At 54.6% G+C, this 12688-nt stretch overlaps 1 protein-coding gene across 2 annotated transcripts; it reads left to right on the top strand.

The window, feature by feature from the left end:
* The first annotated feature begins 7533 nt into the window (after positions 1–7533).
* Positions 7534–12651, top strand: LOC121081346 (cytochrome P450 2C5-like). Of its 2 annotated transcripts, XM_040580292.1 has the most exons (9): positions 7534–7817; positions 8325–8487; positions 8852–9001; positions 9775–9935; positions 10089–10265; positions 10391–10532; positions 10965–11152; positions 11754–11895; positions 12085–12651. In XM_040580292.1, the coding sequence occupies exons 1-9, from the start codon at positions 7641–7643 to the stop codon at positions 12276–12278; spliced, it is 1494 nt and encodes a 497-aa protein (XP_040436226.1). In that variant the 5' UTR covers positions 7534–7640; the 3' UTR covers positions 12279–12651. The 2 variants fall into 2 exon arrangements, with proteins under 2 accessions (XP_040436226.1, XP_040436235.1); XM_040580301.1 differs by lacking the exon at positions 8852–9001.
* The last annotated feature ends 37 nt before the right edge of the window (positions 12652–12688 follow it).

The raw sequence follows: 12688 nt of genomic DNA, 5'->3' as shown, positions 1-12688 counted from the left end.
GGAGCAAATCCCAGGAGCAAACTCCAGCTCTACTCAGACACTCCTGAGTACCTCCATGCAGCGGGACGGGGGTGAGGGACTAGGGCTCCTGCTGCAGCAACACAAAGCCTCTGATGATGCCCCAGCGCAGGGTCTGCCCCTGGGGCTGTGCCCACGGGAGGGGCAGGAGGCTGCACCTCAGGGTGCCTTTCCTCCCCATGCTGCTGTGATGCTTTTGGTGCATCACAAGGCACAAGCACAACCTGTCTTTTGATCCAGGAACATTTTGCAGCCAGGGAGCTCCTGGCATCTCCCCTGGCATCAGTGGGTGCAGGCTCAGTACTTTCTCTCTCATTTTTCCACTCTTACTTGCACTGTTTACTGTGGGATGGCAAAAGAGGATATTTTATGGGGTGTCTGGGGATGGATACAGGGAATTTTTGCTCCTTTGAAGAGGTACAGAGAGCTGCTCAGTTCAGAGCTGTGGTTCCCACCATGTGATGTTCTGAGACACTGCTGGCAAGATGCTTGACAACCTTCCACTGCAGTGGGAGGGGTAACACTGATGGCCACAACCCTGGGAAGAACCCTGCAGGACACAGAAACGGTGCCTACCTCCTGGTCCAAAGGCAGCTTCAAAACACCACGTCAGGTTGATTCTTCTTATCTTCACCAACGCAGTGGTGCCGGTAAGGTCAGTCTGACCACCCCAGCTTGCTTCTGGCTTTAATCCTTGCCTTGTACACATGGTGACTGAGCTGCCCCTCCCATCCACCTCCCCATCATCTCAGTGCCATTGAACCTCCAAGACCAGATAGCGTTGGCCCAGGTGGGTCAGAGCAAATTAGCATCAAAGCAACCCATTTGAGTGGAAAAACCATATGACAGGTAACAGCCCTGACATGAAGCCCAGTTGCACCTACCCACAGGTGCAGCGCAGGGCCTCAACCCACACCCACCCCTCCATGACCTGGCCTGCTCCCAAAACACGTCACGAGGAAATGTCACATCCCGCCATGCCTCTTCTGAGGCTTTGGTGGGTGCTGTGCTTGGGCTGCATGGCATGATTGTATTGGGAGCAATAGCCTCTACCAGCCACAGTGCTGGTGACAGCCCTGTGAGCACCAAGGATGCTCCCACCCAGCAGTGATGAAGCTAATGTCCTTTCTGCAGGCTGATAAGTTCCCCTGCAAAAGGGCCTTAATCATATCTCCTTGTTTTCCGTTCCAGGAGGTAGAGATAACGAAGGGCATGATGGAAGCACTGCCTGTGCAATCCTTGCAGCAGCAAAACAGGAGGAAAGGGAGGTGGGGCACAGGGGAGGTGACCAGAGAGCTCGCAGTAAGGTGCCATCCCTTCTTGTTTGGTTATCAGGCACCTGCCTGCCGCTGCCAAGCCCAGCCAAGCCCAGCTGGCACCTGCTGTCCTGCGACCACCACCAAATCCCTGCTCTGTCCTGGCCAAGCTGCTGCTGGAGCACAAGCCTTCATCCTCCACAGGACACCATTCCCCAAAAACCAGGAGGCACCAGACTCTCCACTCTCTGGTTTATTATGGTGGAAGTGTAAATAATTATTTGTGCACTAAGAAGCAACGAAGGAGCAAATTCCCAAGCAGCAGGGCTTCGCTGCAATGCCGTGCCTGGGTAACTGTGCAGCATCCTCTCCTCCCCTTGCCCGCTTGGATTTGGCCGCTGCTTCCTGGCATGCTGCCGTGCCCCTGAAGCCACTCACCCGAGGAAGAGCTGCTCTGCTCCACCTGCCATCTGCTTACCTGGCTTTGTGAAGCCCATCCTGCCGTGCCGCATATGGCACCAGAGCTGCCCCTTTTTGGATGGGTAATGAGTGATGGTGCTGCTGGGGGCCGTGCCAGTGGCTCTGCGGAGGGTCCAGCTCCCTCCCGCTTCCGCTCTGCAGGGATCCCTCCCGGCCTCACCTGTGGTCAGCGGTGACACAGCTGCCAGGGGTTAAATCACCTGGGAGAGGGGATCTGGCTGATGTGGCACAGGAGGTGCAGACATGGCCAAAGCACCCTGTCCCCAACGCACAGCCCTAAAGGGTTGGTCATACAGGTGTGCAAGGCACATCAAGCTCCATTCTGCCTCCCTGGCTGGAGGGATGGGGCAGGGAGCCCCAAGCCCAACTCCTGGGACCTGTTACCTGTTACAAAAACGCAGAGGATGGGGTTTGCACGCCCAGCCAGAAAGCCCTGGCCGAGGTGCTCCCTGTCCTCAGGGAACGTGCCAGCCCAGCCGCGGGGACATGATGCCGGTGGCAGCTCCTGGGCTGCACCTCTCCCAGGCACGCTCACGAGGGGGTGAGCATCGCACTCAGTTGCATCAAGTGCAAGTGCTATTTTTTCCCCTTCTTGGAATTAACATATTTTAATGAGGTTTATAGATGTGGTAAATACCCACAGACACAGAACAAGGGAACGGCATGCCCTGGATAAGGACATGTTTGCAAGGTGGATGAGGAAGGGGGGGGGCAATGGATTTTTTCTCCTCTTCACAATTATTGCAGGAATAGTGAACAGCAGGATGGGAAGGTTTCAGGGCAGTGCAGCTGTTCTAAGAAATCCCATGTATTTTACCTCCTTTAAACAATTTTCTTAACAACTAACATGCCCACCGGGATGCCCATCTCATTAAGAGGGAAAATGGGAGCATGGCAAGGCTCAGCTCATTTTCCACGAGCACGGTGAAAGATTTGCCCTCTCCAAACATTATTTAAAAATAGAGCCATGTTTACTGAGTACTGGGAGTGGGACCTTGGTCCCATTAGGGCTCAGGGAGAGCAGCGGGTCCCTTTTCTGGAGTGGTTCAGAGTACAGAATTGCACCCTTTGTCCCTAATCCAGACCCATTACAAGCAGCACAAACCAATCCCTCCAGCCACAGCCAGCCTTGTTCCCCAGGGAATTACAGGGAGGGATTAATGCTGAGTAATTAAGCAAGCAGAGGCTGTATGGGCAGTGCCTGGTGCGGCTGTAAATCCACCACGGCTGCTCCTTGTACCCAGCCACGGCCGACACGCATTGGACAAGGGGCATGGGGAAGTGGGGCAAAGATTAAAAATTAAAATGCTATAGGAAAGTTTAATCATAATTTTCTTTTTAATCACCAACACGGTGCTTGAGATTGTTTCCCACAGTGGTGATGAATTTCCATCCATCGGTGATTCAGCAGGTTGATTTGATGTGCAGCGTGGCAGCAGGGGTGCACACGCAGAGCAGGGCCACACTCTGTCAGTGCCTGTCTCCGGCTGGATATTCATGGATATTCATGGATATTCATGGATATTCATGGATATTCATGGATATTCATGGATATTCATGGATATTTGGGCTGCCTTCACACCCGGCTCTCCTGGGCTGAGGGACCTCCAGGGCATGCCTGCCTTTGATGTGCACTGCTTCAGAGCAGGATTGATCCTGCAGGCACTTCAAACTCAGTCTACCTTCATTTGCCTTCTGTGCAAACTCCAATTAACAGGCAACATGCCTGTCTCTCTTTTTTTTTTCCTGACCACTGAAGGAATCAAAACAAAGCCTGGCAGTCCCTGATTAACCAGTATCTTTTCCACAGCTCATCCCAATGCTGGGATCATACTCTGCTCTCCTGTGCCACCGCTGTACAGTTCACCTGCTGATGCCTGTATTAGAATTAAAACCATGATAGAAGCAAGCTTTTGATGACATTTATTAAATGCAAATGGGAATTACTTCATCTTCCTGCCTGAATTATGTCTTCCTGCTTGGGAAGACAGGACACAGGACTACCTGCCTGCCCCTTATGCTTGCAGTAGGACCCATCCCCCATGTCCTACAGGGCTCCCAGAGACCTTTGAGATGTTTCATGGACCAGGAGAAATGATCTGGCACTGGAGAAAGCCTTGTCTTCCTCATGGGATGAGCAAGCCACGGAAAACCAGATGAAGCTCCTTGATTTAACTGTGGCGTGTAGATGGATGAAGGAAGGGCCCAATGCTCCCCCCATGCTGCACCCCTGAAGGGTGCAGCGTTGGCCCCAGAGTATCTGGTACCCCAAAGCCCTGCTCAGTGTCCATGCTGCCAGGCCAACTACCAGGAGCTCAGAGCACAGCATGCTGATGCCACCCATCTCCAACGAGCATCCACCACACTGGTGGCTCAGCTGAGGACCTCAGCTGTGACATGCAGGCGAGGATGAACAGCACAAGGATGGTGATGGGTGAAGGGGACCTGCTCCCCTGCATTGCCTGCCTCACACTGGAGAAAGCCCTGGGACCAAACAAAATACTTTTTTATTACTGAGGCAAATCAAACCGTGCCTCTCCCACATGCTGGGGCAGGTTTGGGCTGGTGTAAGACTGGATTTTCTTGAGGGATCCCATAGCAAACCCCAGAAATGACCCTCAGGAGTGTGACAGGGGCTTTAGCATCACACTGCTGTGGAGCTACATCCCAGTGAGAGGAGATGACAGCAATGACAAATGACACTTGTCCTATAATTACGGCCAGACTCCGATGCAGTGAGTACTGCTGCATTATTAAGAGCAACCAAAAATACTCCCAGCTGGCCTGGCTCATTAGCTGGCCTGGGCTACGGAGCGAGCAGCTGCTGGGGCTGTTTCACTCCTGTGCTTGCAGAGGGGAAAGGGGGAGAAATTAAAATGATTTGCAGCTATTCTTATGCATCCTTCATCCTGCGCAGCCGAGGCCTCGGGGTGAGCAGAGAACCTCCAGAGGCTGCGGGTTGCTGACAGGGGAAAATTGCATTAGGATGGTATTAATTGCCTTAGCGTAACTGTAACAGCTTACTCTAAGCCAGCAGAGCTGAAGCAAAGCATGAGATCAGGGGAACCCACAGGCGTAGCTTTGCTTTGGAGCCAGGGTGGGATCTGGGTACCAGCCCTGAAAAACAGTTTCAGCGTGAGGGGTGCGAGGAGGGGACGTGGAGGGAGGGTGGGATTTACAAAGCCCAGGCTGCAGCCTCCTGGGGTGTACCAGCTACCCACTGGTGCTGCCAGGAAGGCTGTGTTTGAAAGCCTGTGCACCAGAAGTCTCCAGAAACATTGTCTGACATCTTCATTAATGACCTGGATGATGGGGCAGGGGACATCCTTAGCAAGGTGGTGGGTGGTACCAAACAGGGAGGAGTGGCCGATGCACCGGAGTCGTGCTGCTGTCCTGACCTGGACAGGCTGGAGAAATGGAGAAATGAACCTCCTGAAGTTCAGCCAGGGAAGTGCCAAGTCCTTGCCCCTCCTTGCTATTTTAGTTTTTGGGGCAGAAAGGTCTCACCAACTGCCCCTGAAGGGACCCCAAAGCCTTGCCGCAGCCTGCTTCTCTACAGACCCCTGCTCTCCAAAAGCCCTTATAAGAAAATCAGCAGAACAATGGACAAAGTACCAGTGGTTTTGGGTCCATATGAAGCGATTTGGGCTCTCTTTATGTCCCAGCCCAGCAAAGTGCCAAAGCGGCTGTGCCAAAGCCAGTCTGTGCTCTTCCCTCCTGAGCTATCTTCAGGCAAAGAGACGTTCAGCTGCTGAAAGGTTAGTCATCAGCTCCTACCTTTCCATTTTTTTTCTGCACACTTGACAAGTGATACTACACGGCATTTTGGGTCTTTTGGTTTAATTTATCCTATAGCTTACGAAGAAAAACTTAAAGCAAAGTTTCATCAAGCAGTTCAAGAAGACAAATGCAAAGTTTCATCATCCCTGGGAGTTATTTCTTGTTAAACTTCTTGTCTGGCAACATGGACTCAGAAATTCCAGGGTTATTTGTTTGTTTTCTCTATTTCATTAATAAAATGTGATATAATAATGCTTTTTTATTGCATTACATTCACCTTGCAAAAAACCTGCACGTTGCACTGAAATGCTGTCAGTGTCCAGGCAGGCAGCCGTGGGCTCTGCCTCAGCTTGCCCTCCAAAGAGGGAATTTTCCATCAGATTTCAAGTTTACAGCTCAAATGAATCCCCATGGCTGTTTCTTTTCCTGTTGTTCCAGTGATTCCTTTGTATTGTTTGGCTGCCATGGAAAAAACGGTGTCAGTCACTGAGAGGCTGTTCACCTCCCTGCCAAAATCCTGGTCACTACACCACCTCCCTAAGCAAAGTTCTGCGGGAAGAGCAGGGATGAGACAGGATGGGACGGGGTAAACAAGTGAGTCACGGTAACCTCCTGGCCCCAGCCCCAGTGGGACTCAGCTGTGGGGCTCCTGGCACTGCTGTGGGGCTGCCTATCTGGCCACCACCACTCCTTCCCTTCAAAACCCCTTTTGCTGAGAGCGTTTGCAGTGCTGGTGGAGGTGGGACTCCCCTCTGGCCCCCAGTAGCATGGGGCAAGGGGAGAAAAAATCAAAATATTGAACCAGAGTAGCGCCAGGGCTGTGGGAGGGTCATTACCTGTCACTTTTTGGTGATCTGAGAGGGATTTGGTGTGTACATGTGAGGAATCGCACCACAGCCATGGGAGAACATCCCCCAGCGCCCGGCTGGAATGAGCCTGGCCGGCAGCACCGAGCATCCCTGGTCCAAACATGTGAACTGCCCCACTATGGGGCCAAAACAGGGTGCAAGGGCAGCGGTCCTGGCTGTCCCTGTCAGCCCTGCCCAAAGGCGATCCCACTGCCCAGCCATGCATTCCGCAGCTGGATGCCAGGAGATGCTCTGTCTGGGTGAGTGTTATAGTTCAGGCTCCTCTCAAAGAATGCTGAGGGTCTCCTTCCACCGCAGGGAGTTGTGTGAAGTGAGACCTCCTCTTTCTTTTCCTCCAGCCCTCTCCTCCAGGAGAAATCACATCCTTTGCGGGGACCTGGCTTGTGACCAGCTCGCTTGGCCAAGGGCTGCAAGCACTGTTGGCCAGAGGTGATGTGGCTGAGCCAGTGCCAGAGGTGCTCGTGTGCAGCCAGATGTGCTGGTGCTCAGAGCAAGACACTCACAAACCTTGGAGGAGCCCTGAAGAGGCCGGAGGAGACTGGGGAAGGGTTAACCCCACCTGCAACAACTGGGGTTGACATTCCTCCCAAACCCAAGCAGAATCCCAAAATATTTCAGGAAAAAAGGTGTGGGTTTCCTATTTTCTGATCCATTTTCCACCAGAAAGGAGTTTGATAGAAAACTGTCACCCAACAGGTACACGACCAGCCGTGCATGCCCCGCTCCCAGCCTCCCTCGGTTTCTGTTTACAAGAGTGTCTCCTCGGGTAAGCAAGGCAGCGACAAAACGAGCAATGACCTGGTGGTGACATGCAAGGTTCTGCCAGGACATCGACAACTTCTTCCATCACGTGCTGCCGAAAGGGAGCACTGAGCAGAAGGTGACTCAGCAACACGAGCTGGGTGGGTGGGGGGGCTGCTGTCTCCCCCAGCACGCCTGCAGGGTTTTGCAATGTTTCCAGCACACCATATCAGCACGGAGACCTGTGTTACAACACGGCGGGGCCAGGTATGTGCTTGGCCGGGAGAAACCAGCGTTTCCGTGTCACTGACCACCCAGTGAGTGGCAGGAGGACATGTGGATGACCCCGGGGTTGTGGGAAGGGCTGTGACTATATAGAGCACAAAGAAGGGCAGAGGCAGCAGGTTTTGGCTCCTCTGCTCACTGCTCAGTTGTGATTTTCTCCCTGGAGGAGGAATTTCTCAATTTTTTTCCCTGCTTGGCAGCACGGGTGAAGATGGATGCTGGATCGGCTGGGATGCTTGTTACTCTCCTCCTTCTCTCCATCCTGTGGTTCCTGATCTGGAAAGTCAACATGAAAAGAAGCCAGCTGCCTCCTGGACCAGCCCCGTGGCCCATTCTGGGCAACCTCTGGCAAAAGGACGTCCTGCCCCTCTACAGGACCTACGAGAAGGTAAGAGAGGAGCTGACGGTGCTGGACCCACTCCCAGCTCAGGCAGGAGAGAAAGTGTGACTATCCCACGACAAAATAAAAGGGGAACTGTGCAGGTGACTTTTCCTACGTTTCTTTCCTCTTTTTCCCTCCTCCCTCTTCTCTTGCTCTGCCAGAATTGCCTAAATCCCTGCTCCTGGCAGCATAGTCAATACTGTTATTGAAGCCCTTCACCACCTGCAAGGAACCCACGGTGGTGACACTAACCCCTTTCTGGGCTGCAGCACTGCCACCACCCAGAGCTGCTTCCCAGAGATGATGCTTTGAACCCCCAAAGTGGCACTGGGATCAGAACCCCCCGGAGAGGACTGGGCTGGGAGCGGGGCGAGGGTGCCAGCTTCGAGGGAGGCACTTCCCCTCCCTGCCCGTGCACTCACCAGCATTGCAGCCATGAGACTTAATTTAAAATTAAACGAATGGCTGGGGTGTGGGCCCCTCATTCACCGCTGCTTCTCCATCCTCCCCCAGCTCAGCAGCACATACGGCCCCATCTTCACCGTCTGGCTGGGGCTGAAGCCGGTGGTGGTGCTCTGCGGGTACGAGACGGTGAAGGATGCTCTGTTGGGCCACGCCGAGGAGTTTGGAGGGAGACCTGAAATACCCCTTCTGAGGCAGCTATCGAAAGACTATGGTAGGTGTCTGGGTTTCTTCTAGACACTGTTGCTCTCTGGGTGAGTAGAAAGTCCCCAGCTGCAGCTGGCCATGTTTGAGTCCAGTGAAGGAGTCAACACCCAAGACTTCAAACACCCATTTCCCACCCTGCAAGTCCCCCCAGCTATTAAGCCTCTGGTCCAAGAACAGTATTAATTCCAGTTAGCCAGTTCCAGCTTTGTTCTGAGTTTCTGTAGAGCCTTTCAAGGATGCTGTTAGCACACCAGGGTCATTCTCTGGCTTATTGCCCTACTGCTCCTCAGCTGGGCTCAGAGGAGGGTCCTCGGTGCCTGGGGAGGAGCAGCAGGGCAGGCAGGTGAGTGGTCTCCACTGCTTCCCTCCAGGTTTTGTCTCCCACAATGAAAAGAAGTGGCAGGAGCTGCGGAGGTTCACGCTCAGCACCCTGCGGGACTTTGGGATGGGGAAGAGCTCCATGTCGCAGCGGGTGCAGCAGGAGACCCAGCACCTGGTGAATCTGCTGGCAGAACTCAAAGGTGATGTGGGTCATGTCCACTCTGGCCCCTGCAGCAGGCAGAGGGCACACAACAGCCTCACAGGACGTGTGTGGTCCCTGGAGCTGTTTGCAATGGCAGGTGCGAATGGCCCTTGTAGACCTTATGGGCTTAGCCCCAGCCCCAGCCCACCCAGCGAGAGCTGCAGGGATGCGGTATGGCCATGGCTTACAGGGCAGGGTGGGAGATCCTGCTCCTGAACTGGTGCAGGGAGTGGCAACCACTGCTGAAAGAACAGAAACAGAAAACTAAACTGCATGGCAGAATGCACAAATAAGATACTGCCCTGGTGACACGGGGGTTATCAGGGTGATGTCCTCCTCCCCAGCAAAGCTGAGCTGCTGCCAGTGCCACTATCTCTTCTGGGGCTTCCTGAATGTAAGAGGAGATGGAAGCTCAGTTGTACACAGGCTCCTCTGCCCCCGATGTGTGGTGCTGGCAGGGGGCAGGTTGCTGAAGGGAGATGCTCTGCAGCCCCCCAGATCACCAGGGTACGTCAGCAGGAGCCCAAAGCACCTGGAGATGCCTCTGCTTTCTTCAGTCCCAACCACTGGGTAGGGGGCTAGGAGCAGGGAGGTAGATGTAGGAGCCCACAGCTCAGGCGGGCTCTCTGCTTTGGCTGTTAGACCCGACAGATTCAACCAGGGCTCGGAGTTCAAAGGACAAGGGCTCGAAGGGGCAGGAAGGTGTTTTCTGTGTTGAAGCAGATACATGCTGACTTTTTGAACCCTTTCTTGCCTCTTTTGCAACTGCAGGAAATGCCTTTGAGCCGCTGATGCTGTTCAGACATGCAGTTGCCAATGTGATCTGCTCGGTCGTCTTTGGGAACCATTACAGCTACAGTGATACGGCCTTTCTGGAGCTACTGGATGTGATCGGGAATTACATCAGCTTCTTCCTCTCCCCCATCGCTGCGGTAGGCATCCTTGGTGTGCTCAGCACCCTCATGTCTGACATGCTTAGGCAGGAGGGTTGCTCCTTGGCTTTGACGGGACAGCATGGCTTTGAGGGAAGGTGTGGGAAGCTCCATCCAGGCACCTGAGCCCTCCTGTGCCTTCTCCATCCGCAGGTCTACAACACCTTCCCCAACATCATGCACCACCTCCCAGGGCCACACAGGAAAGTCCTGGCCAGGTGTGAGAAGCTGAAGGACTACATCAGAGAAAGAGTTGAGCTTCACAAGCTCACGCTGGATCCCAGCTGCCCCCGGGACTACATCGACTGTTTCCTTATAAAAGCAGAAAAGGTAGAGATAGTACAAAGGGGGGTGGGGGGGTGGGGGCGGGGAGCGAGGGCTGACCTCCAGACCTGGCTGCAGCCTGGTAAATCACCCAGATAACACTGAATCCCCTCCCCACTGCACCCTTGCAGGAGAAGAACAGCCCAGAGAACATGTACAGCCACGAAGACCTGGTTATGTCAGTATTCAACCTCTTCGGCGCCGGGACGGTGACTACTAGCAATAGCCTGGTCTTCTGCCTCTTGATCCTGGCAAAATACCCCCATATTCAAGGTAAGGGCAGCAGAACGTGACGGCTCCTTGTGCCGGGGGGGGGGGGTCACGGTGCAGCAAAGGCGCAGACAGAGATCCCAGCCCTGGACCATCCTGTCGGGGGGAGACCAAAATCATCCTGCATGCTCACCCCAGGCGACACAAGCCATCAGACACAGATTTGCACAGGCCAGAGGGATCTGGGTACCTGCTCCCTGCTGTCCATCCCTGCCTGTGCAGGTGGCCCCAGACTGGCCTGGGAGAGATGCTTTGAACCTGGCTGACCTGGGGAGGTATGCGGGCAGTGACCCTATTTCTAGTCTCTGCAAGGGGTTGCTCCCTCTCTGCTAGATTATCCTTTGGCTCTAGGATAGGTGCCCATGGAGGCCAGTAAGAAATTATGGGGTGTTTTGCACAGCAAGCAACGCGGTTCCATGCCTGCCCTTTCCCCAGCCAAGGTCCAAGAGGAGATCGATGCGGTGGTGGGCGCTGCCCGTGCTCCCAGCACAGAGGACAAGCTGAAGATGCCATACACTAATGCAGTGATCCATGAGCTGCAGCGCTTGCAGAAGTCCCGCATCGAGAACTTCCCACGGATGACCACGCAGGACATTGTGTTCAGGGGCCACACCATCCCCAAGGTAGATGTCATGGCCCTGGACTCTCTGTGTCCCCGCGAGGAGGGGTGGCAGGGGGGCTTGAATGGCATTCGCCTTTGCCCCTGGACTGTTTGTTCCCTCCTGAAGGTCCCGGCTCTTTCCCAATCCTCTGTGGGTGGAGATGGCGATAACCTTTTAGCAGAGGAGTAGAGGGAGGTGAATGCTGCCCACACCCCCGCGTCCCTTGCCTGTCCTGGAAAACACCTCTTTCCAGCAGAGAGATGTGCAGGGCTGCTGGGGCTGGGAGCCTGAGCTCGCCCTGGCAAGAGGCCAAGCCAGCCCCCCACTCCTCAGCAGATCTGGGGACAGCCGCTGGTCCAGATTTGACTCCAAGAATTTTGTACAGCGTCCACTTTAGAAGGAACACCTCCCTTCTTCGGGCTTTGTGCAGCAACAGGGGGTTTAACATAAATCAAGCCATTGCTCCAGGCTGCCTCCCCACAGGCGTCTGGGTGGGCATCGGGGTGTGCACCCAGCCTCCCCCCACACCCCCCAGATGCTCCTCACTTGCTAGTCACCCTCAGCAGAGCCCTATGTCACGGCACTGATGTCCTTGCTCCCCTGTCCCATACCTCTCCTGCAGGGCATGGTTGTTATTCCGGTATTATCTTCCGTGCATACGGATCCAACCCAGTGGGAGAACCCCAAAGAAGTCGACCCAGGCCACTTCTTGGATGAGAAGGGCGAGTTCAGGAAGCACAAAGCCTTCATGGCTTTCTCGGCAGGTCAGTGCTCAGCCCTGCACACACCCGTTGCAGCAGCTCCGCTCCAGGGACTGCCAGCACGAATATCGGTTGGCACCAAAGTTATATCCTTAATATGAGCTTTCTCGTTACTTCTTTATGCTGTTTTTTCCCCAAATGCTGGATGAAGCCATCAGCCCGGTGCTCACCCTCCCCTCTCTGTGCCCGCAGGGAAGCGCATGTGCCCCGGCGAGGCGCTGGCCCGCATCGAGCTCTTCCTTTTCCTCACCACGCTGCTGCAGAGCTTCACCTTCCAGCTCGCCTCCAAGTACGAGGAGACGGATTTATTGTCCCTGTGGCTCAAGATAGAGAGCAGGGTGATACCTTGCAAGTTCTTTGCTATTCGGCGCCCGGTACCCTCCTAAGCAGAAAGCGGCGGGCAGAGGGAAAGGGTCTTCCAGGTGCCTTCGCTTCTGGAATCAGAGCAAGCCACGCGACCATGAACACTGCCGCGGCAGTCACCCAGCAGGAGGGTCACTTGGAGCTTTGAACATCCCCTCAGAGAACTGCCAGGTGTCTTTGCCACCAGCTCCATGGGCAGCCTGCTCCCAACCCTTCCCCACGTCCCAGCGACACAAGGACGGCAGCACCGGTTTTGTTCCCCTGTACCGGCCAGCCCTGAGCCTCTCTCCCCGTGGCAGGGCTGCCTGAGCCCCCCAGGGCTGTGCTGGGGGCTCCCTCCTTTCGGTGAGAGACTCTGAGAGAGCTTCTGCAATAAAAATAACCACCGTAACTGGATGATGGTGTTTATAAGGACACTCGTGAAGCCTCTTGA

The sequence above is a fragment of the Falco naumanni genome, chromosome 1 (assembly GCF_017639655.2).
Source record: "Falco naumanni isolate bFalNau1 chromosome 1, bFalNau1.pat, whole genome shotgun sequence".
In the NCBI taxonomy this organism is placed as follows: Eukaryota; Metazoa; Chordata; class Aves; order Falconiformes; family Falconidae; genus Falco; species Falco naumanni.
The sequence above is the reverse complement of the archived record's forward strand: the minus strand, read 5'-3'. Positions and strand labels throughout refer to the sequence as shown.